The sequence below is a fragment of the Talpa europaea genome, assembly GCF_964194135.1.
Source record: "Talpa europaea genome assembly, chromosome: 3".
NCBI classification, from domain to species: Eukaryota; Metazoa; Chordata; class Mammalia; order Eulipotyphla; family Talpidae; genus Talpa; species Talpa europaea.
In genome coordinates this window covers 2609928-2630741 of record NC_140069.1, presented here as the reverse complement: position 1 = coordinate 2630741, position 20814 = coordinate 2609928, and the positions used below count along the sequence as shown (strand labels likewise).

The following is a 20814-nucleotide window of genomic DNA, read 5'->3' as shown; positions in this document are numbered from 1 at the left end:
TGAGGTTCGTTCCACAATAAACACTGAGCATTTATGCTAAAGTGAATGGTTTGGTCAGTGTGATCTGGACCCCAAGACCTGGAGTGTCCTGCAACTGTTATGGCCTGAAGACAGGACCCCAAGCAAGCCTCCCCATCAAGTCTACTTAGGAACAGGAGCCCTGGGTGGGTGGTGGCTGGTTGCCAACAAAAATATGCACGACTATAATAGACTGTCTATCTGCCACTACCAATGTGACTTAGGATCATGGGGAATGTTTAGACAAAAGAGGACATATCTGTTCAATTCAGGGGTAGGGTTTTCTACAAGAACCTTGATGTTCATCCATGGAAGTGTATTGAGCGTCAGGTGCTTACCCAGAGGACGGGGGTTGAGCATGAGGCAGACATGTTCTGTCGTCTCGGGGCCTTGAGTCTAGGACAGAAAACCTTCTCCTATGAGGTGGGGGTGGGGAGAGCAGTGGGGGATCATGACCACTCCGGTGTCAGCAAGGCCTCCTTGAGCAAGTAGCCTCCCTCCTGGATCTGAAAGATGGGTCAGAGGAAAACAAAGAAGTCTATCTAGATGTATGTCTATGCCCATCTCTACCTACAGCTCTGTCTATATCTATTTATACCGATAAGTAGGTCTATGTCTCTATTTATATTGATGTCTACACTCATGACTATATCTGAGAACCATTGCTGTTTCTATACTAAGATAACCTTTTAAATTTAGGAATTCTCATTTCTATTATGAACACTACCTCTCTCTTGCAAACATCAGGGAAGCTAATGAAAAACATATTTGGCCTCCATCCTTTTATACTAAGTATAATTGATAGACCCCAATGGGGGCAAATTCAGTGTGTATGGAGAGGGGGGAACTCAGAAGCCCTCCAGACAGGTGAGTGGTGAGGCTTGCGGGATACGAGCCGGGAGCTGTGCCAATTAGTTCTGAGTGAGCCAAAACCCTCCTGTGCACATGAGCAAGAGAGGCAATAACTCTACTGCTATGACTTCTAAGTGTAGCTGTACTGAGAATGATGAGAAAAATAAAAATAGGAAAAAGAAAGTAGGCTGGAGAGCTACCACTCGGTCAATATTTGTCATGCGCCCGTCACCCTAAATGCATTAACCATGCGTCCACCTGGTCTGTGTCATGACAACAGGCCACCTCGGCATTTTGTAGCAGTGGGTTAGACTTTGAGTCCAATAGCTGCCCTGAGGAAAGATGCTGGCTTCTCAGGTCCTTAGTTTCTCCGCCTGTCAAGTGGGTCTCATCAGGACACAGGTTCATGGATGTTAGAAGACTCAGAAGAGATCAGGTTTGCAAAAACTGTGCACCGTACTGCATACAGTAGTTGCTCAATAAATACTCTCTTGTCCTCTTCTCTGAGGTTCTGGATTTCTTGCTATCAAAGTACATAGTTCCTGAGTCGACAATCCAGAGACCCAGCACGGTGCCCCCAGTCACATATTTACACAAACACACAATGCAAGGCACAATATATTCACATGAACACACACAGGCACATGAGCACACACATGTATCCACAAGCACATACAGGCACAAGCAGTGCATGTGTCTCCAGGTTTGCACATGTATGCACCTGTCCCAATCACATGTCATGTGCAGTGGCACATATGTGAGCATCCCTACATGCACACTAGCACACATGTGTGTCATGAGCACATACACACACATATACACAATGGACACACACATATACACAATGGAACGGCACCCCATTGGCCTACGCAGCACAATCCAGCAACTGCTCACCTGACTGGCAATGAACGCTTGAGGAAATGAAATTGAACCAAACTAGAAAATCACAGCCTTCCTGAAATCACAGCAGTGAACACACGCTGAAGTGGGTCCACCACGGCGCAAGTGATGACAAATGGTGGGTGTGCACTCAACACGTGCAGGATGGACAATGCCATTAATAACCACACAGCCGGACACCGGCGATTGGGTCTCCATGGGAACAGAGGTGATACTGCACCACTGCTGTTTAACGGATCTTTTAGTATTGTTATTTCTATCTTCAAGAAGAGAGAGAGAAATGATTAAATTCAATTAGGCATCACGCTGGAGACAGAGAGAGTGGGGTTTGGAAGAGCCTTTGTCCGACTCACTGTCAGGGAGAAAGGAGGGTGACCCGCTGGGGGGGACGGGCTGCTGCTCGGGGAGGTGACCCCCATATTCAGCTTTCCTGCATTTTTGCGACTGCTCAGCCTGGCACCGAGCCTTGCAGCATTCGTCACAGGGACTGACTTCCAGGCTTCCATCATTTTACAAAAGCCCACGAGGGGCTCATGCACCCAGTCCCCTCATCGGGTGGGTGAGGACACTGGCGGCCAGATGCAGCAGTCTGGCTCAGTATTTGAAATGAGATTGAAAAGAGCTCAAAGAGCAGCTGCAGGTAGCAGTATAAGACGGTAGACCAGAGCCACCCTCGCCGGCCCCTCCCTCACCCAGAGCTACAGGTTCTCTGCCTCTCAGAATTCCCCTCAGCGGGTGGTGGAGGCGCAGGTCCTGCCAGGGTGACGGAGGGAGGCTCTTGTCCTTCCCTCTAGGGGCCCCTGCGCGACTCGGCGGCAGGAAAGTGCTACTGGCTAATACGTGCTTCACAGAAGCTCCCTGATAGCCGCAGTGGACGCCGGACCTGGCACCCTGTGCCGCCTTATACTTTTGACTGTATGAATTCAGCTGCCGTGTGACAGCGACTCAAGTGGGCTCAAGGAAATGGCAACGAGACCCCAGCAGGTCGGGGTTGCAGCTGCCGTTTCATAGGTCACACGGCCCGTGCACCGTGTCTGAGACCCAGCAGGTCCCGGGTAAATATCAGAGCAGTGGGGGAGCAGGTGGAACTGTCTCTGCTGACGCACACGACGCGGTCCAGAGGGAACAGGTGACGGGCCCACAGCAGTACTGAACTCCCGTGTCTTAAACAGCAAGCACCCTCCGGTGCCCCTCCCCCGAGTGTCCATCTGCAGAGCCAGCCAAGGACACAGGGACTGCACTTCGGCGGCCACCACAGTCATCTGGGACACACACTGTGCCCTGGTGGTGCACGTGGCCCACAGCAGACCCCGTGATCGCCACAGGCCAGCAGAGGGAGGCTGAGCACCCAGCGGGGCAGACAGAGCTTCTGGAAACGTCCGTACCTGACCCTCCCGTGCTTAGATACCCTGGGAATGCCCAGAGCTCAAAACACATTCATTCAACAAAGGTCCCCTGAGTGCTGCACTGACCAGCACATGCAGGCGAGTCAGCAACCACGCCCTGGGTGGGGAGAGCCGGGCCTCTGCGGCAGAGGACTGACCTGCACCTGACACCAGGCAGGACATGCATCAGGCCGACCCAGTCCTGCCCAGCCACGTGACTGCCAACGCAGAGCGTACCCTCTAGCTCAGCTCTTTTCCTGTAAAGGAAATAAAACTACCATCACGGGAACCGCTGGCACCACGCGTGCTTCAGAGACCCTGGAACAGAGAGGTGGCGAGATGGGCTTTGCCAGCCTCACACTTGTCCGACTGCAGAAGCGTCGATGGTTAGCGGCTCCCTCCCCTCCTGCACCAGCCCCCAGGATGCACCAGGGCAGGGGTGGGGTCTTAGTAACCATCTTAGCACAGATGCTAGTACATAGTAGGACCTCATTAAGCAACTGGCAGGTAAATAGGTGAATGGATACACTGAAGGCCCAGCCAGAGGAGCGCAGCTCTGCAGGTCAAGAGACGTCTGATGTCTGTAGCCCTCTCCCAGCTTGCCGTCCTCCTGGGGTGGGGAGGCCTCACTCAAGTCACGAAGGCAAGGGGCGTGCGGGCTCCCTGGAGGGAGAAAGACCTCCCCAGGGGGAGGCTCTGCGGTTCACTACATGTGCCAGTGTGGCCAGGCCACGGACACGAAGTCTGGTCAGACACCAGTCTGGATGTCTCTGTGAAGGTACATTTACAATGAGATTAACAGCAAACCATTAACACTGAGCAAAGCAGATCGCCTGCCCTAATATGGGTGGGCCTCATCTAATCAGTTGAAGACCTTAATTTTGAAAAACTAACACATCCCTCCCTGAGGAAGAGATTATTAGGTCATTGGATCAGAAGACGGCTTTTAGACTCAGACTGAACTCTCCCTGGGTCTCCAGTCTGCTGGTGTAACCTGTAGGCTTTGGACTTGCCAAGCTTCCCAATTGCATGTGCTGATTCCGAAAGATAACTTGGATGGACAGATGGATGGATGATGGATGGATGAATGATGGATGGATGGATGGATGGATGGATGGATGGATGGATGGATGGATGATGGATGGATGGATGATGGATGGATGGATGGATGAATGATGGATGGATGGATGGATGGATGGATGGATGGATGGATGGATGATGGATGGATGGATGGATGATGGATGGATGGATGGATGAATGGATGATGGATGGATGGATGGATGATGGATGGATGGATGGATGGGTAGATAGATAGGTGGGTAGATGATGGATGTAGGTGGGCACAGCCTATTGTTCCTCTGAAAGCTCTGGACTAATCCATTAGGCATGTACTAGTGGCCCCATTTGCACAGGCAGTGTGGGGCTAGCACAGAAAAACAGCCCAGAAATGACTCAAAGAGGCCTGCAGGATGATCCCCTCCAATCCTCGTTCACAAGAGGGAAGTCAGGACCCCGAGGAGGCGGCGGCTGGCTGGAGGCCCCGCTGTGGGGCAGCGCTTAAGCCCAGAACTGAAAACCACTGGCCCCTCGCTCATCCATTGTCCGAGCTGCACGGGGCTCCTGGAGCAGCGTTCAATTTAATTATGTGGAAAATGAAAAGAAAAATAATACCCGCTGTAGGTTTTATTGAGCACTTTTGTGCTGGACTCTAAGCTCCAGGCCTTTCTATGCTGATTCCATCTAATCCTCCAGCAGCCCTGGGGCGGCCTCGGCCCTGCCAGGTAAGCCCTGGAGCAGAGATGGCAAATCATTTCCTGAGGCCACAGCTGCCGCTGGTGACAGAGGGGTGCAAGCCCTCACTCCCACTCTCACTGTGGGGTTCCAGCGACCTAACTGCGTGGGGAAAAAGGGGTACAGGATGAAAGGGGCTAAGCCTCCCACACCCCACCTTGCCTCCCACCATTTGTCGCGCTGTCAGCTCATTTTGCAATGACACTGGCAGAAAGGCTTACTGGGAAGGGAACGCGTGTTCCCTGATCCCTCAGCTGAAGCCGCAAGCTGTGTGGATCTGCTGTTACTTGCTAATGCTCTGGGCCGAGGGTGCGGGGGGTGGCGGGTGGGGGGAGTTGGGGGGAGTTGGCAGAGTTTGGAGGCACAGCTCCCGGGTGTGGGGGGTGGATTGTAGTCTTTGCTTGGCAGCTCCTGCCTGGTGGGAGAGGAGCCTGCATCGCTCGAGGGCCCCAGATGGAACAGAACTGGAAGCAGGTTGTGAAAATAACCCACTGAGTCAGGCTCGTGAGCAGGTTCAGGGCTGAGCACCCACAAACAAGCTCTCTCATCTGACTCCCATAACAGACAGGGGTGTCTTCTTAGACACACAGCCCCAAAAACAGCCAAGAAAAGAACGAGGAGGGAAACTGTCAGCGCCCTCGATGCGTCTGCGTCTCTGCTGCTCTCAAGCACGTCAGCTCCTCCTCCCCTGACGCCCGCCTGGTGAGCTTGGAGAGCCCTGAGCTTCGACCAGGCTAAGAGGGGCCCCCAAGTCACAGCCCATTTACCACAGCAGGCACGGGGCCCCAGAACCGTCTCTCTCCGAGTCTCAGGGTGACACTCACCTCCTCAGAGGCCACAGGGCTAGAGACAGCTCCGAGCCCCCCCCCCCGCCACCCCGCCTCCCCGCCGGCGGCCAGATGGAGCTCTGTGAGGTGGAAGGCAGGGGTCTCGAGCAGAAAAAGCAGAAGAGAAAGGGCAAGCTCCTGCCTCTGCTCCCCAACGTGTGCTGGTGCTGCTGGGCGGGAGATGGGGCGCTCAGGGACAGCGGGGCCCGCTCACAGGCGCGAGAGTCAAGGCGCGGGGCGGTGAGCACCCAGAGGAGTTTCTGAAAGCCGCTCGGTTTCAACCAGCTTCCCCGGTTACTACGCGTTCCCTCTCGGGGCTCCAGACCCCGGGAACCCCACTCTCCAAAGGGCCGCATGGAAGAGGCACCCTATTCCCTGCCCCGGGCCTGCCACTAAGAGTGAGGTCGGCGAGCGTGGAGCACGAGGAAGGACAGACGGGTGAGCGCGAGGGACGCTCGGGAGAGCCCCTTCTGACGTGGCCCCTGAGAAGAGGAGAAATGCCCCAAACACCCCCCCGAGAGCGGACCGCCGGGGGCGCGGCTGAGCGGACTCTACCTCCGAGGAGGGCGGCTTGCAGTAGCCGGCACCGAAGACCAGGTTCTCCAGAGACAGGCTGGACGGCTCCGGTCCCGCGTCTGGGCTTCCCTTCCCGAGCCAGGAGCCTCTTCCCGGACGCGTGAAGCTGCGAAGGGGAATGGAAGGGCAGGACAGAGGTGCCAGGTGCGCGGGGGGCAGACTGCACGGCTGCTCGGGGGGCGACACAGTGTTTGAAACCAACGTTACTTCAATAAGGTTTTTTTGAGGATGTAGAGAGTGACGGTGCCATCTGCGCAGCCCTGGGGGGGTAGTGGGGCAGCTAGGAGGTGGGTCACTTGGAAGGATGAATCCACACACAGGTGCCGTGTGGGCGAGGACCTCAGGGTCACCCACACCCTGCCAGCCACTGCGCAGGGCCACCCACACCTGTGGAGGGCCCTGAGCACAGCCCCAGGGTGAGGACAGGTGGGTCGGGAGGGGAGGCTCGGTCCGACCTGGTCTGGGCCTGCCTCTCTGGGGCACGGCACGGGGCCCCGTCCCCTCCCTGAGCCCTCAGTGTCCTGTGTACGGGAGTAAAGACAACCCTCCACGACCCAATGAGAGTGTCACAGGCCCTGGGGCCCACGGCTGTCAGACCCACAGGGCGCTCGCCCTCCGCCTCCCCCCAGGAATGGTCATTTGGCCCCCGAGGACCCCACCCAGCCCCGCGAGGCTTCCTGGAGACCAGCTGACATGTACGATGACAGCCTTTAATTTTGGGGCCAGAGATGAGGGAAGCCTGACATTTGACATTCTTACTGGATTCACCTTGTCCATCTGCATCAATTGACAAGCCAGTAACGTCTTCCTAAGCCGCCTCCCGGCCTTCACATCTTTCCTATTAATACCCCCGTGGGGGTCTTGCAGCGCCAGCGCTGTGTTCCGGGCATTGCGCTCTCCAAGCAGAGCCAGTCTCCGATGGCCGAGGTGGGCGATAAACAGCCTCCAAGACCTTCATCCCCATGTCGGTGCTCAAGAAATCTTTGTGGAAGGATTTCATCCACGAGACGCACTTTCCTGCTGCAAAACCGACGGGAAGAAAGTCCGCGTTGTAGTTCCGTCTCATTCACTTATTCAGAGGCGTCACGCCGGGCAGTGGGGCAGGTGCCCGTGTGGGAAGGTGGATAAGGCTCGCCCTCATCTCGAAGGCATTTGGGGCTGGAGAGGGAGGCAGATGCCGCGAATGGAGGTAAGACCAGGTCAGTGAGCACAGAATAGTTTTGCAAGTCCAGCTGCAGGAGAAGTGAACAGCTGGAGACGATACTCAAGCGGTTGGAGTAAGAGGGAGACAGCCCGCCGAGGAAGCCAGTCTGCTGGGGCCCCAGGCCCCGCTCGGCGCCTACACGCTCTGTGATGGGGTTCTAGACTTCTGAGGCCTCCATCTCTGTGTCGGAGGAGGGATCCCAGCGCTTTGGTGGGAGGGGTGTGAGGACCCCATGAAATCAGCCAAGCGCAGCTTCAAGCACAGTGTCTGGCAGACGGCGGTGACTCAGTGAATGCCAGTGGCTACTGTCAACAGCCGCGCAAACACAGCAAGATCTAACGTCGCCCTCTCCATACTCACATCGCTGTCGTTGCTAACACCCCAAATAGAATCCAGGGTAAAGTAACCATCGCTGTGATTGGTTTAGAGCTGAGAACAGAAGTGATCTAGGGGCGAGCTAGTAAGGGGGTGAAGGCACATTGCAGAATATATCAGACGGTTCACCCGGGGCACATTCGGGGGATGAGCCACTGATCAATAACCACAGTGGCTCATTATCAGATTTGAGTGTAACCTTGATTAGCTTTCCCAGCAGATGCAAACCCCACAAGGGACATCCAGTGACACGCATGTGAGGGTTAAAAACTGAATTCTTCATTCTGTTTTAGGGACAGTGAAGGGTCTTTCGGTGGAAATTAAATTAAATGCTTCTTCTTGATTGTGTTTAACTGATACAGCAAAGACTGACTTTTCCAGCAAAACTCGAGCTTGTATCAGATAGCTTGTATCTGAGCACTTTAAAGGTGCTCTCTGATAGCAACTCTTCCTGCAAAATCGAGAGAAGGGAAGAGAAGACAGTCTCTTTTTATCACCTTCCCTGGGGAGGCCCAAGTTCTGACCGTGCCCATCCCTCTTGGCCTCTCTCTCAGCGAGGCTGCTGCTGGTGAGCTTGCAAGAGGCTGTTTCTGTCAGGAGGTTACCACAGTTGACACCCCAGTCCTCAGCAGAGAGCTTGCAAATGCCAGCCCAGGTAAACCTGTCCCATCTCTCAGCTGGGCAATCCATAACTAGCCCCCTAACTAGTCCTTCTAACTAGTCACCTTCACTAGTCCCCCCAACTAGTTCCCTTAACTAACCTCACAACTAGCTCTCTTAACTAGCCCCCCATAACTTGTCCTCCCAACTAATCTCTCCTGCTTTTAGCATGCCATTCCTGGGGCTTCCCAAGTTCAAGTCCACTCTCCTCTGTTCCTGTATCTATGAATCTTCAGGGGTTTTTGGACAAACCTGGACGCGGTCATGCAGGTGAAGAAGATTCTTCTCTGTGCAGTTTGCAGTGACGTCTGATTTGTAAATGTCTAGTCCATGGCCTACTTTATGAGAGAGAAGCCTCTATGTCTTTCTTGAGTTATAAACCATCCTCCTTGAAGAGTTGGTGTTTTATTTTATTTTTCCCATCCTTGTCCCTTTGCCCAGAAGCCTCTGTTCATTTACTAGTGTCTGCTGGTTTTTATAAGTATTTTGCTTTCCAGAATGGTCTACGATGTAAACGTCCAACATTTGCCGTTGTCATTGTGACTTGCTTTGCTGCACATCATTCCCTCAAACTCTCTCCATTTTGCTACAAACAAACGCATTTTGCCTTTCCTTGTGGCTGGATGTTCCATGGCGTGGACAGTCCACACCTCGTTCCGCCAGCCCTCTGTCGGGGCTCTTAGGCCGGTCCTGGATGCTGCACGTTGCTGCAGTCGGCATCATACAGCACAAGCTTTTTAGGTTGTTGCTCTTACTCACCACATAGGTCCCCAAGAGCGCGGCGGCTGGGCCAGACAGTGTGTCCACTTCTAGGTCTTTAAAAGTGAAAGCAGTGGCCATCCATGACGGCTGCCCCGGTGCCCATGCCCACCTGCGATGTCCCGGCTCCTCTTCCCACGCGTCCTCTCCAGCGCTCGCCGTGGGGGTCTCTCAAGATGCGGGCGTGAGATGGCATCTTGCTGGGGCTGTGACCTGCCATTCTCTTATTAAAAGTGAGCATGATTGTTTTTCCATCTACTGAGTTTCTGAACATCCGTGAATCTTTTCACCTTTGCAAGCACACACTCTGACAGCCGCGGACACATCACAGATCGGCCCACCCGGCGGGACGGTGCACCCCCGCGGGCGGCGTCTACTCCACTTCTCTGTGCTCCCAGGGGTTAGGCCTGAAGCCAGCAGGTCTCATAAGCCAGTGAGGGAAGGGACCGTGGTGAGCCTGCTCCCCGACACAGTGTCCCCTGGATCTCAGCCTGGTGGCAGCAGCAGTTCCATCGGAGCCCAGGGCTAGTGGTCAAAGCCCACCATAAGCCACTGGCCCTCGCCAGCTCTCTCCAGCCTCACTTCCCGGGCCCGTGGCTCCTTCCAGGTGCTTGAGTCATTGCCCCTGTGGGGTTTCCTCTGGGAAACCAGCACCCCTCTGGGCCCTCCCTATGCAGTGCCCCCTCTTCCTCCCAGAAACCGCCTCAGCTGCCACCGGTGCTCCCTCCCGCCTAGTCTTAATTCCCAGGACATGGCTGGGTTTATGGTTGTGTTTTTTTTTAATTATTTTTCATTGCAGTAACATTGGTTTACAAACTGTGTGTGACTCAGGGATATAGGCTCACACCTCTTCAGATGTGTGTCACCACCCCATACCCACCACCCCGCCACCAGAGCACCCCAAATTCTCACCCTTGTCCGATGCCTCACCACACCCCCTTTGCCTCTCCCACTCCCTGAGGGAGGCCCAGGGCCTGCACCTCCAGCCCAGGAGAGGCTCCTCTGCTCTGGGCGGATCCGGCCTGGTCCGCAGGAACCAAGACGCAAGCACACGGGGCTCCCTCCTACCTGACCAGCGGCTGCTGCAGAGCCACCAGGGCCGCGTGGACGGTCACCGAGATGACGGACAGGTGGAAGTAGTCGAACATGACCGGGACCTGGTGGTGCAGGCCTCTCCGGGGGTGGAAGTGCAGGCCCAGCGTGCGGCTGCTGATCATGGGGGCCCCGGCCACATCCCTGAGCCTGCAAGGGAGGAGGTGGGCGCCCGTGAGCGTGGCTGGCCGCCCCTGCTGTCCCCAGGGCAGCGCCGTCACACCCTCGCCCGGGTTAGCGCTGGCCTTTCACCCCCTGCAGGAGCCCTGCCCGGCAGAGACAGGTGTCCTCACGGCTGCCAGGTGAAGGAACCGGGGCTGAGCGTGGAGGGGCGCAGGGGCGCCACAAGGCTGCAGCCTGTGCAGGCTGGCCTCCCGCTCAGGGATGGACCGGGAGCCAGACTCTTGCCAGGGCTCACCCTGACTCTGGCAAGACAGAACAAGTACAGACGTGAGGCTCAAGGAGGCAGGGCTTCCCCACCGCCAGAGCACTAGGCAGGCACGGGCTAGTGCTTGCCAGGGAAAGGGAGCTGTCGGGGCAGTGTGGATTTTAGAAGCCCCCCTGGACACCACACCACCTCCTGTGTGACAGCCCCATGTCCTCGGACATGGCGTGATGTCCCTGGAGGGCAGAGCTGCCCCACCCCTGAGAAGCAGTGGCATAAGATGGGTGTCAGGTGCCTGCCAGCCCTGACATGGATGCCGGGCTTCTCGGTCCTGTTCCCGCTCGGCCCTACTTGGTTCTAAGGGAGCCAGTTGCTGGGGTTCCATTTCAGAGAACAACGTCCATCCCCGGGATGAACTGTCATCCTTAAATCCATTTGATGTAAATGAAAAAATACGGCACTGTCAATTCTTCGCGTTTCCTGTTCTCTTAGCTAATCCAATACTCCATGAAAACGCCCCACTCTGATTGTTATTAAGTGCTGTGTATTATAGAAAGAAATTAACACAGGAAGCCTGGCCCTGGCTGCATCTGGGAAGCTATAAAGGGGAAGAAAAATTGATTCAGGAGGCCACGTACCGCCTGTTGCATAAAGCATCCCTCTCAATCTTCAAAATAGACCTGTGGGGTGCAGAGTCTATAATCATCCCTATTTCTTAAAGGAGGCTACTGAGATTTGGAAAAGCACAGGGGTTGCCCAAGAGTTGAGGTAGCTGAATTTCATGCACCCCTTTAGGCCAATCCTCTGTGCACAGGTCTTCTATCCAAAAGATGTTGATGCCAAGATGGTCTCATCTGCTGTGTTTGCTACTAAGGCTGCTTGATGGGTGGGGTTGGGAATGATTTCTGGACCAAGCTGGAATCAGGGTTGAGTGATCAGCTGGGAGGGTCCACCAGGGAACTCTGGCTGGGTGCCCCTGAAGGAGGTGGCCATGGGGAGATGGGGCAAGGATGGCTCTCAGCGAGACAAGTGAGTGGTAGAAATTCCAGGTGATTGAGGGGGAGCATGAAGTCAATAGAAGAAGGGGCTTCACTTCTGGGTTTGCAGGTTGGGAAGAAGGCCAGCCTCTTGCAGGACCTTTGAGCTCAAGAGCATGCTCAGAAAAGCCCTGGGGCTGCTGTGAGGCAGGTGAGACTTCTCAAAGACCCCACTCAGGGAGAACAGAAGTGGCGAGAGAAGCTGGTGACCCAGAGGTTGGGGTCCAGATAAAGACAACAATGAGGAATCCCTGATGTTGAGCCCAGGCAGCGTGGCAGGACCGTGGACAGATACTGGGTGTGGCCCGCCTGGGCAGCAGGCTGCTTTCTCCACACACAGTCAGGTCTCAGAGTCTCAGCTGTGGTCCTTCTGCAGCTCAGCCCCCTCTGACTGGGCTCCATAGAGCACAGCATAGACTCCCAAACACTCAGACATATCTCTGGTTGGAACAGTCTTTGAGAAGGGGGAGGAGGTTCTGATAGGGGGACTGAACTTTGCAGGGACAGGGGCTCCCGCTGACAGCAATGGCCCACTGACACCGATTCCTCTCCATCGGGAAGGCAAAGCTCTGGATGAAGAGGCTGCAGAGATCAGAGTGGGACTCATTTGCAATGAGCAGTCAGAGAATACCAAGGAATGCTAATAGGATGGGGGAAAGAAGCGGCCCCAGCTTGGACTCTCCCCATGAGGGGGTCTTCAAGTGAGCTTGCTCTGTGTCCCCTGGGATGAGGGAAACACAGGTTTGGGCACCTAACTCATACTGGGAATGTCCTCAGGAGACAGGCAGAGGGAGGCTGGATTGGCCCAAGGAGGAGGGAGCAGCATCGGAGGGTGTCCCCATCAGCGTGGGGTGAAGTGGAAAGTAGGTGTTCACTTTCCAAGGGTCAGATATGGGTTCTTTGAGAAGAATCTCAGAGAAGCTTCCAGCAAAGAGTGACTCACCCAGAGGAGGCCTCACTAACCACAGCACTGCAGTTGGGGTGGAGGGAGCTACCTGACGGGTAACACACAAGGGCACCCCAAAAACAGAAATAGTGATGCCTCAGCATCTGTCCCTGGAGAGTCCTTTCTGCAACTGGACCTGTCAGCAAGGAATCCCCACCCCTCCTGCCAGCTCGTCCCCACCTCCTGGCGCCCGACCCCCCACATCCAGTGGGGTGGGGGAAGATGACATCTCGCGCCACACTCCACCACCGGGCTGTGAAGCCGAAGGTGGGTGGGCGGTGAAAGGGGCCGTGGCAACAGAAATAAGTTAGAAATTGGAGAGTTGGGGGCTTGGGGATGTGCGTAACTGGACTTCTGAATGTCTGACGAAGGACATCGCTACCTGCAAGAAGCCGGGGCGGGAGGAGGGTGTGCTGTGACGAAGGAGGGGGGAGAGCACACAGGACGAGCTGAGAGGGAGCTCGCGTGCGCAGGACGTAGCCTCCTGCCTGTTCTGCCAGCAGGCTGCCCGCGGACAAATTCCAGCTCCCAGAGGGCTGGAGCAGGACCGCAGATTTGAGGACAGAGAGGCCGCGACCTGGCAGAGCCCCTTTGATTCCGATGGGGCCTGCTGGGGGTGGGGGGGTCAGCCCCATAAGGTCAGCAGTCTAAAGACTAACACGGCACTGAGGTGAGGGAGTCGAGCGAATGTCGCATGTTCTGTGCCTGGCCCTACGCTACCGGCCTAAAATGCAGGGAGGCTGAAATGAGCACATCCTCCTCCTGAGCTACGGTCCAGGGGGCGATCCTGAGAGCTGTGCTGGGTGTGACCAGGGCGGGAGGGGGTGCAGGGGTGCAGGCCAGGCCCCCGCACACTCACTGCTGCTCGCTGTCCGTGAAGTGCAGATCCACCTTGAGCTGAAAATCGACTTCACTCAGGGCCTCTTCCACCTACAAGAGAAGCAGGTTCAGGGAATTTCAGCAGCAAAACAGGGTCCCCAACAAAAAGTTCAGTGGATTGATTTCCTGAAATTTAGAAAAAGATCCTCAGCACAAAGCCGCTGCTGCTGATGCTTCCGGCAAAATTCCCTGCCTGCTTCTGGAATTCGGCTGATCTGTGGGTATCATGGGCAGACAGAAGGAAGAGATTTATGTGTTCAAGTTTGGGGAAAAGCCAATTTGCAAAAAAAAAAAAAAAAAAAAAAACAAAACATTAAGCAATAAGCAAGTTTCTCCAGGACAGGACTTTGCAGAACCTCATTTCCCAGACAGATTTGAGCCCAAATTCTTCTGCGTGGGAAAATCTCACCTGCCTGCTCTGGGCAGGTGGGGCAGAAAGAACACCTGCAATACACCTGCGATGTTCTTTCCCCTAGAACCGCCCCCCAGCCTGGCAGGTGCCGCCTCCCCGGGGACAGAGGGAACTGACACTCTGGAGTGTGCGCCCTTCACCAGGAGCTCGGCCCCTGCAGAAAGCAGCGTCTTCACTCTGGTGTGGAAATCCGCTACATGGGAGGCACAGGCGCTAAGGCACATCACCCTTCAGGTCCCAGCCACGCTGCTTCCATGCTTAGCTGTGGGAATAAACTGCTTTTGTGCATCAGCACAGAAGCCACTGGCTTCCCTGCCAGCCTCTCGCCTACATCAAAACCAATAAACACCAGCACCTCCACCTCGAGGGGAGCCACTCGCTCACCACCAGATCTCACGTCGCCCCTACTCAGCGGGGGAGCAGCAGGCACCCATGATGTCTGCAGACTGGGGGAGCCTCTCCTCTATCACCCCAAAGCTGTGTTTCCTTCCTCTGTTTCTCGCTCACTTCCCAGTAAAATTGTTTCAGGTTGGCAACCTGGAGGCCAAGTGCCAAATTTTCTCTGCAGACACATTTTGTTTAGTCCCGGCAGTATTTTTAGTGTGTTTTGAATAAGTTGCGAACATTTCAAAACCCAGTATTTTCAGTTTTCCATTGCAGATTTCCAGTTTCTGAAAAAAACTCCCCGGATCCGGCCGTGAGCGCTGGCGCTCAGCTCCGTTTGGATCAGACGGCTGACCTCCCGCGCTGCCAGGCCTCACCGGGCCACAGCGGCCCCGCCGGCCGGTGCTGACATCTCCTGGCCGCGCCCTGCCTGTGCCCGCGACCCAGCATCCCGGAGGCAGAGCCCGTGTGGGGGCAGCCGCGCCTGCCCGAGGCCGCTGTCGGGAGCAGCCCCGCTGCGCCGTGAAGACGAGGGCAGGTCTCCTCGGGTCTCCTCCACCGCCACCTCTTCTGGTTGGATTCTTTGCGAGCCAGTCCTCGCCCTGCAGGACCCGAAACCTCTTCCCCGAAGGCCTCTTGGAAACATGCTTCTCCTTAAACACAACTCAGGCAGAGACATATGGGTAATTTTGTCTTTGGGCCCCTAGGGCTTTAAAAGTTGTTGTTAAAACGAAATATTTAAAGTTAATGCTTTGCTGACTCCAAGCCTCGGAGAGACCCCTCTGCTTTGCTCAGCAGCCGCGCCCCCACCCTTGGAGCCAGCGAGGGGGGCCAAGCCGCCCTCCCAGCCACCTGCCCGCACTGCGCGAGCCTATTGCCGTCTGTGCCTCTCCCCAGGAGACAAGTCCCGGGCGGGGGAGCGGTGGTTTGACTCAGTAAATCTTGAACTGCGAGTGCTGCAGGACTGGCTGCGGAGCCGTCCATCCTCCTGGGAGGCGACAGCCGGGTCCTCCCTACACACGCGTGTGTGGGCACGCGCAGACAGGAACACGCAGCAGCGCTCACTCGCGTGCCTCTGCCTGCTGCTGCCTGGCCCATCCTGGCTAAAGCAGCATCTTGGACAAGGGGCCACCCCCCCCTCCCCAAGGGGCATCTTGGCACCGGAGCAGAGGAAATGATCAGGGTTGCTAATGTGTGCACAAGAGCTACCATGTGGCAGGAACTGGGCAGCCCTTCTAATTTAATATGAATAAAGCTGAATCAAGAAACATTGTCTCACCCACAAATGGGCCAATGGACACTGAGGGTGAGCCCAGGCTCCACTAGCTGGTGAATTCTGCAGAGGCAGTCAGCTTCCCGCACACCCCTCCTCCGGGGGGCAGGGGCTGAGGCCGGGCAGCCTCGCTGGCGGCTTCAACTCCCCCGAAAAGAACCCTCATCTTCTCTCTTAAAGGGTCTCTTGAAGTCCACCACGGGCGGGCAGTGGGGGAAGGACCCCAGTCCTGTGGGCCTCACCCTCTCTACCCATCCCCACAGCACCCCATTTGCCCAGATGCCCCCAGCTCTCTCATGGACACACAGAGGCCTCCCTGCCTGCGATCCTTGGGCCATCATCCATGTGTCTGCCAGGCTGACCTTTTAAATCCCAGGTCCCCTCTCCGACTCCTAGAGGAGCCCCCCACCTTCGGGGGTTGGCGGGGTCTCTGCAGCCCTGCGACCTCCACCTTCCTTTCCAGGACTTTCTAGTGCCACCTGCTAAATGCGCTTTCTGCCCAAGCCCGCCTTGGCTGGCCCTGCTCCAGCTCTCCTTGCTGTCCTCTGCCTCGAGAGCTCTTAACTGCCTCCTGTGGCCAGCGCAGCCTGCTCACACACAAGCAAAGCTCAGAATCAGCTCCCGCCCCTGCCTGCCTGGCCTAGTGATCTGGGGTGGGCACAACACCTGCATTTTGAACAACTGCAGGGGCTGGGATGTGGGTCCACCAAGGAATGCAGCTTCGAGAAATCCTTGTTTCTTTCCTTCTATAAATAGGCCACCTTGTCCGCAAACACTCTCTGACCCCTTCATGCCTCTCCCCTCAAGGCACTGAGCATCTTGCAACAGCGACCTCCTCGGCCTTGGCTTCCGGGCCGCCCAAGCCAAACACGGGGGCCCCTCTCCCCGACGTCCAGAGCTGCGAGTGGGCATTTTGGTCTGCCCCGTCCCCCCAGGGCTGCTTGTATTTTCCCTCTACTCTGGCTCATTCTATGACTATTTTTCCCTTTTACTATTCTGTGTTTTGTAAGCCTTCCTGTCATCTTGGGGAATGACACAGAATAGATTAAGTAAAACACCTGTTCTACCTCCACACCTGCTTACTGTTTGCACCTGATGGTTAACAGCCCAGCGAGAGCCGTCCAGGGTGATCACGAGGGCACGAGGTCCTCCCTGGCACGTCCTTGTGCCCTCGGCGTGTGCAAGGAATGTCCTGGGCATGCAGGTGGAAGGGCAGCTCCATGTGAGATGGCTGCCCTGGACGACGGCCCACTGGACTCCGTGATGGCCGCGTGGTGCCTGGACACAGACTCTGGGCCCCAGGCTAGCCCCAGGGCCTGGGCCATAAGCAGGTGATGTCACTGGAGAGGCGTTAATGCATCCATTTCAGAGACACAGTTCTAAGGTCGTATCCCACGCACTTTAAGTACCTTGATGGGCGATAATGACTCTGACATTGTTTGTGCGTGTGGATGGCTCCCAACACGCTAACACATTATTCGCTTGAGAGACAAATGGTTCAGGGTACGGAAGGAAACAAGATGTCGAAGAGAATCCCTGTTCAGTCTGAGAACTGAGGCTTGTTACAACCTCCCAGGAGCTGATGTGGGATGCTGGGGAGGATCACGCTGAACAGCTTTAAACGATTAGGGGCAAGAGCAAGACTTGTGGAATGACGTGGAATAATGGCCAGGCACCCTGGGCAACATCCCCCCAGCCCCTCTCATGGCCACTACCTCCCTCGGGCTCCAGGAAGGTCTTGGGGGTCAACACGCCAAAGGGTGGTGGCCCAGGAGAAAGTTTCTTCCTGGAATCTGGACAAGCCGAGCTGGGGCGCAACCTAGCTGAGTTCCTCAGTGCTCGGAAAAGCCTCAGGGTACCATGTCTTAAATTAAGTGTAGCAACCAGGGTCCAGGAAGAAGCAGACGATACACTCAAAATGAGGGGCCCCAGTAGAGCTCTCTGCCGGGAAGGTTTGCACAGGAGTGGGGAGGTTGCAGGGGCGGCTCAGCACCTGACCCCAGCCGCAGGGTGCGAGGCCACACTTTCTCATGTGTGGCGGTGCTCCAGCAGGAAATCATGTGGAGCGTGGCGGCGGATGTCACATGGGACGAGGGACCAGAGCCCGGGTTCACGTGGCAGGTAGACCGTTGACGCATGCTAGCCTGATGGACGGGGTTATCAGTCTAGTTTCCTGCATATGGAGGAGGCACCCAAGCCTCTGCGCTTTCCCCCATGCTGTTCCCGGCAAGGGCTGCCCTTCCTCCCTCTCTGTCTGAAAGTTCCCAGCAAGAGCCCCTCCAAGTCGCTCCTTTGTGAAGCCAGTGAGCCCCGTCACCTCTGTCTCGTGCCCTTTGTTCCTGTGAGCTAAGGTGAGCACAGAGGCCTGCTCGGACATCTATTTCCTGATAAAGTAGCAATTGCTGGAGGGCAGAGGTCCTGTCCCCTTACATCTTTGACCCTAATGCAGAGCTGGGCCAAAGCAGGTGCCTGGATAAGGGTCTCCCTATAGGCCTAAGGATTAAGTCTCAGCACAGTCACCATGGCCTGAGTTCAATCCCCTGCCAGGCAGCTGACCCACAGGGTGCAGCAGACCTCTCCTGTCTCCCCACTGCTCCCTTCAGCAGTGTATTTTAGTGGATCCACCTGTTCTGCTCCCCACTCTGTCTATGGGGAGTCCTCTCACTCTGCATCTATGGCCTGCACCCCAGTTCTTGTATGCAAATATGAAAAAATGTTTAAAAGTGCCTGAATAGATGCCAAGTGCGCAAACCCACACCGGGTAGGAGAATGAGCCAGAGGGAGCTGCTGGGATGTGAAAGAGCCAGACTAGCTTCTCCTCTCACCCCTGCCCTGCCACGGTGCAGAGCGCAAGGAGGGAGCAGCGCAGTGGCTGCGGGGACCCCGGACTCACCCTCTCTCCATCTAGGAGCAGGTGCGCCCCGAAGACCACAGCATCGTTGACGGGGACCTCTTCGTTCCTGTACAAGATCTGAAAGACCCGGCTGTGCACCGTGTTCTCGTGGATGGAGGCCGAGTGCAGGAAGCTGCTGTCTGCAAAATAAGAGTCAGGGGTGTCGTGAACATGGCACTGTCCTCTGCCTGCTGCCCCCGCAGGGTCGGCCCAGCTCAGAGAGTCACAGCCACAGCTGCACTTGCTCCCCAGAGACTAAAATCACAGACGAAAGTGGCCCCAGCAAGGAAGGGCTTTCTGCGGGTTGGGGCATCTCAGCAGAACCTGACCTTGGTTCCTCCCTCCTAAGACCTTTGGAAACAGGGACAAGGGCCACTGCCACTGCCCAATGCATAGGAGCCTCTGGCCGCCCCGTCTTCAGCTGCAGAGTCGGCCACAGAGAGGATAAAACTGAGGGCCATTTCTGAGGCAGGGAAGAGGCACCTGCCCTAGTCACGCTTACTCACGAGGAATTGAGATCGCTGGTCGAGGCAGCCCTGTGAGACCTGCTGGACTCAAACGGAGGCGACTTTTTTTTTTCTTGCGGGACCCTCACCAGCGACCAGGGAATGAACCGGCGCTGCAGAGGCCGCGGGCAGCCTCGCAGCCCAGCGCTCAGCCGCTGCGCCACCAGGGGAGGTCCCAACGGAGGCGACTTTTAAGTAGAAGTGACCTGCGTGCAGGCGCCTCTCGCTTCTGTTTGCTCCCCTGGCCCCTGCTCTTCACTGCCAGGCCTCGCGGAGGACATGGCAGAGAGGGGTGGGGCAGCTGCTCAAGGTCAGAGGCACAGAACCAGCAAGAAGCAGGAGGGACGGCCCGGAAAACTGCCCATCACCTGCCTCCGCGGGCCAGTGCACCAGCCCCGGCGGCAGCAGCAGCTCCCGCGTGAAAACAGAGCCTGCCCCCGGCCTCCTGGGAGTGGGCAGACAGGAGGCGGAGGAAGCAAATCACGACCCGAGGCCACGCAGGTCCTGGGCAAGCAACAGCTGGGGATTCTGTCTACACAGCGGCCTGCGCCTTCCTGGTGAGCGCGTCTCCAGCGGCCACTCTGATTCTGAGTCAGTTGACAGGCGAGACCACCAGACTCTCCTTCTTTGCAGGAGATGCCAAATCCCAAGACGCCTCATTAAGCCAGGATGGGACCCGTCTCGTCCCGTGGGGGCTGCCTGTGGCACTCGCGTCGCTGCTAAGTGGGTCCTAAGCGGTATCTGTAGGAGGAAGGCTCGGGGAATGCCACGCACCCGGGGGCTCTCAGACGGCGCCTGCTCGGCCCGCGTCTCCCGTGCTCAGGGACCGGCCGCCTTGGACACCTGCCCCCAGGCTGACCCTCCCTGGCCCCGCAGGAGAGCGCCCTCCTCGGCACGGCCTCTCTGCCCGGCCGCCTGCTCTCCTGCGGGCTCTCCTGCTCCCGTCCCTGGCGGCAGGGGCCTCACGGATGGCACACGCCGCCTTTCCCACCCCCGGCGCTGGGCAGCCTGAGGGTAAGAGAAGACCTTGTCCGTGCCCCGGAGTGTTTCCGAGTTGCTGGAAATGTAGAATGTTTTTACCTATTGTTTGGCGCCAGGGGTTTACTTATTGTTTACTTATTGTTGTGCTGTAGAATGTTTTTACTTATTGTTTGGCGCCAGATGGCTATTGAGTGGCCCAACGAGGAGGTGCAGACCAGTGTCCCCAGATGGCCCTCTCCTTCTGTTTTCGTGCGAGCTGGCCCCGTGCCTCTGCGCTGGAATTTGAAGGGGGAAAACCCAGGTGGACAGGAGGTGTGAGGAGGGAGAAAAGGGAAGACAAGAGAAGTGGAGGGAGAGGAAAACGGGAGGACTTCGTCCATGGGACCCCATCCAGAGAACACGCTTGGTCTGCACCCTGGGACGGATGACCGCGCCTGTCTTGCGTTCACAGCTGGAACAGAGGCCCCCTCGCCGGGCCCGCAGCCCAGAGGTGAGGGTCACAAAGCGCAGATGCCGCCCTGACCCCGCCCTCTGCCGCCGCGTCCAGCCCACAGCTCTCTCGTGGGCGTTTCCCGGAAACCTGAACCCCACGTGTGCCTCAGGAGCAAGACCACGGCTTTGCCTGCACCCTCGCCACCTGCCTAGAAAACCAGCCTGTGCTAAACAAAGTTTGGGAAAC

At 56.6% G+C, this 20814-nt stretch overlaps 1 protein-coding gene across 1 annotated transcript in view; it reads right to left on the bottom strand.

Moving 5' to 3' along the window:
• Positions 1-20814, bottom strand: part of FAM135B (family with sequence similarity 135 member B) — a gene marked incomplete at both ends in the record, with an annotated part of 94685 nt that overhangs the window by 31807 nt on the left and 42064 nt on the right. The window contains 4 exons of the mRNA XM_084230780.1: positions 6329-6455; positions 10416-10589; positions 13667-13737; positions 18649-18788. Coding sequence (XP_084086906.1) covers positions 6329-6455; positions 10416-10589; positions 13667-13737; positions 18649-18788 — 512 coding nt within the window. The remainder of the gene's footprint in view (positions 1-6328; positions 6456-10415; positions 10590-13666; positions 13738-18648; positions 18789-20814) is intronic.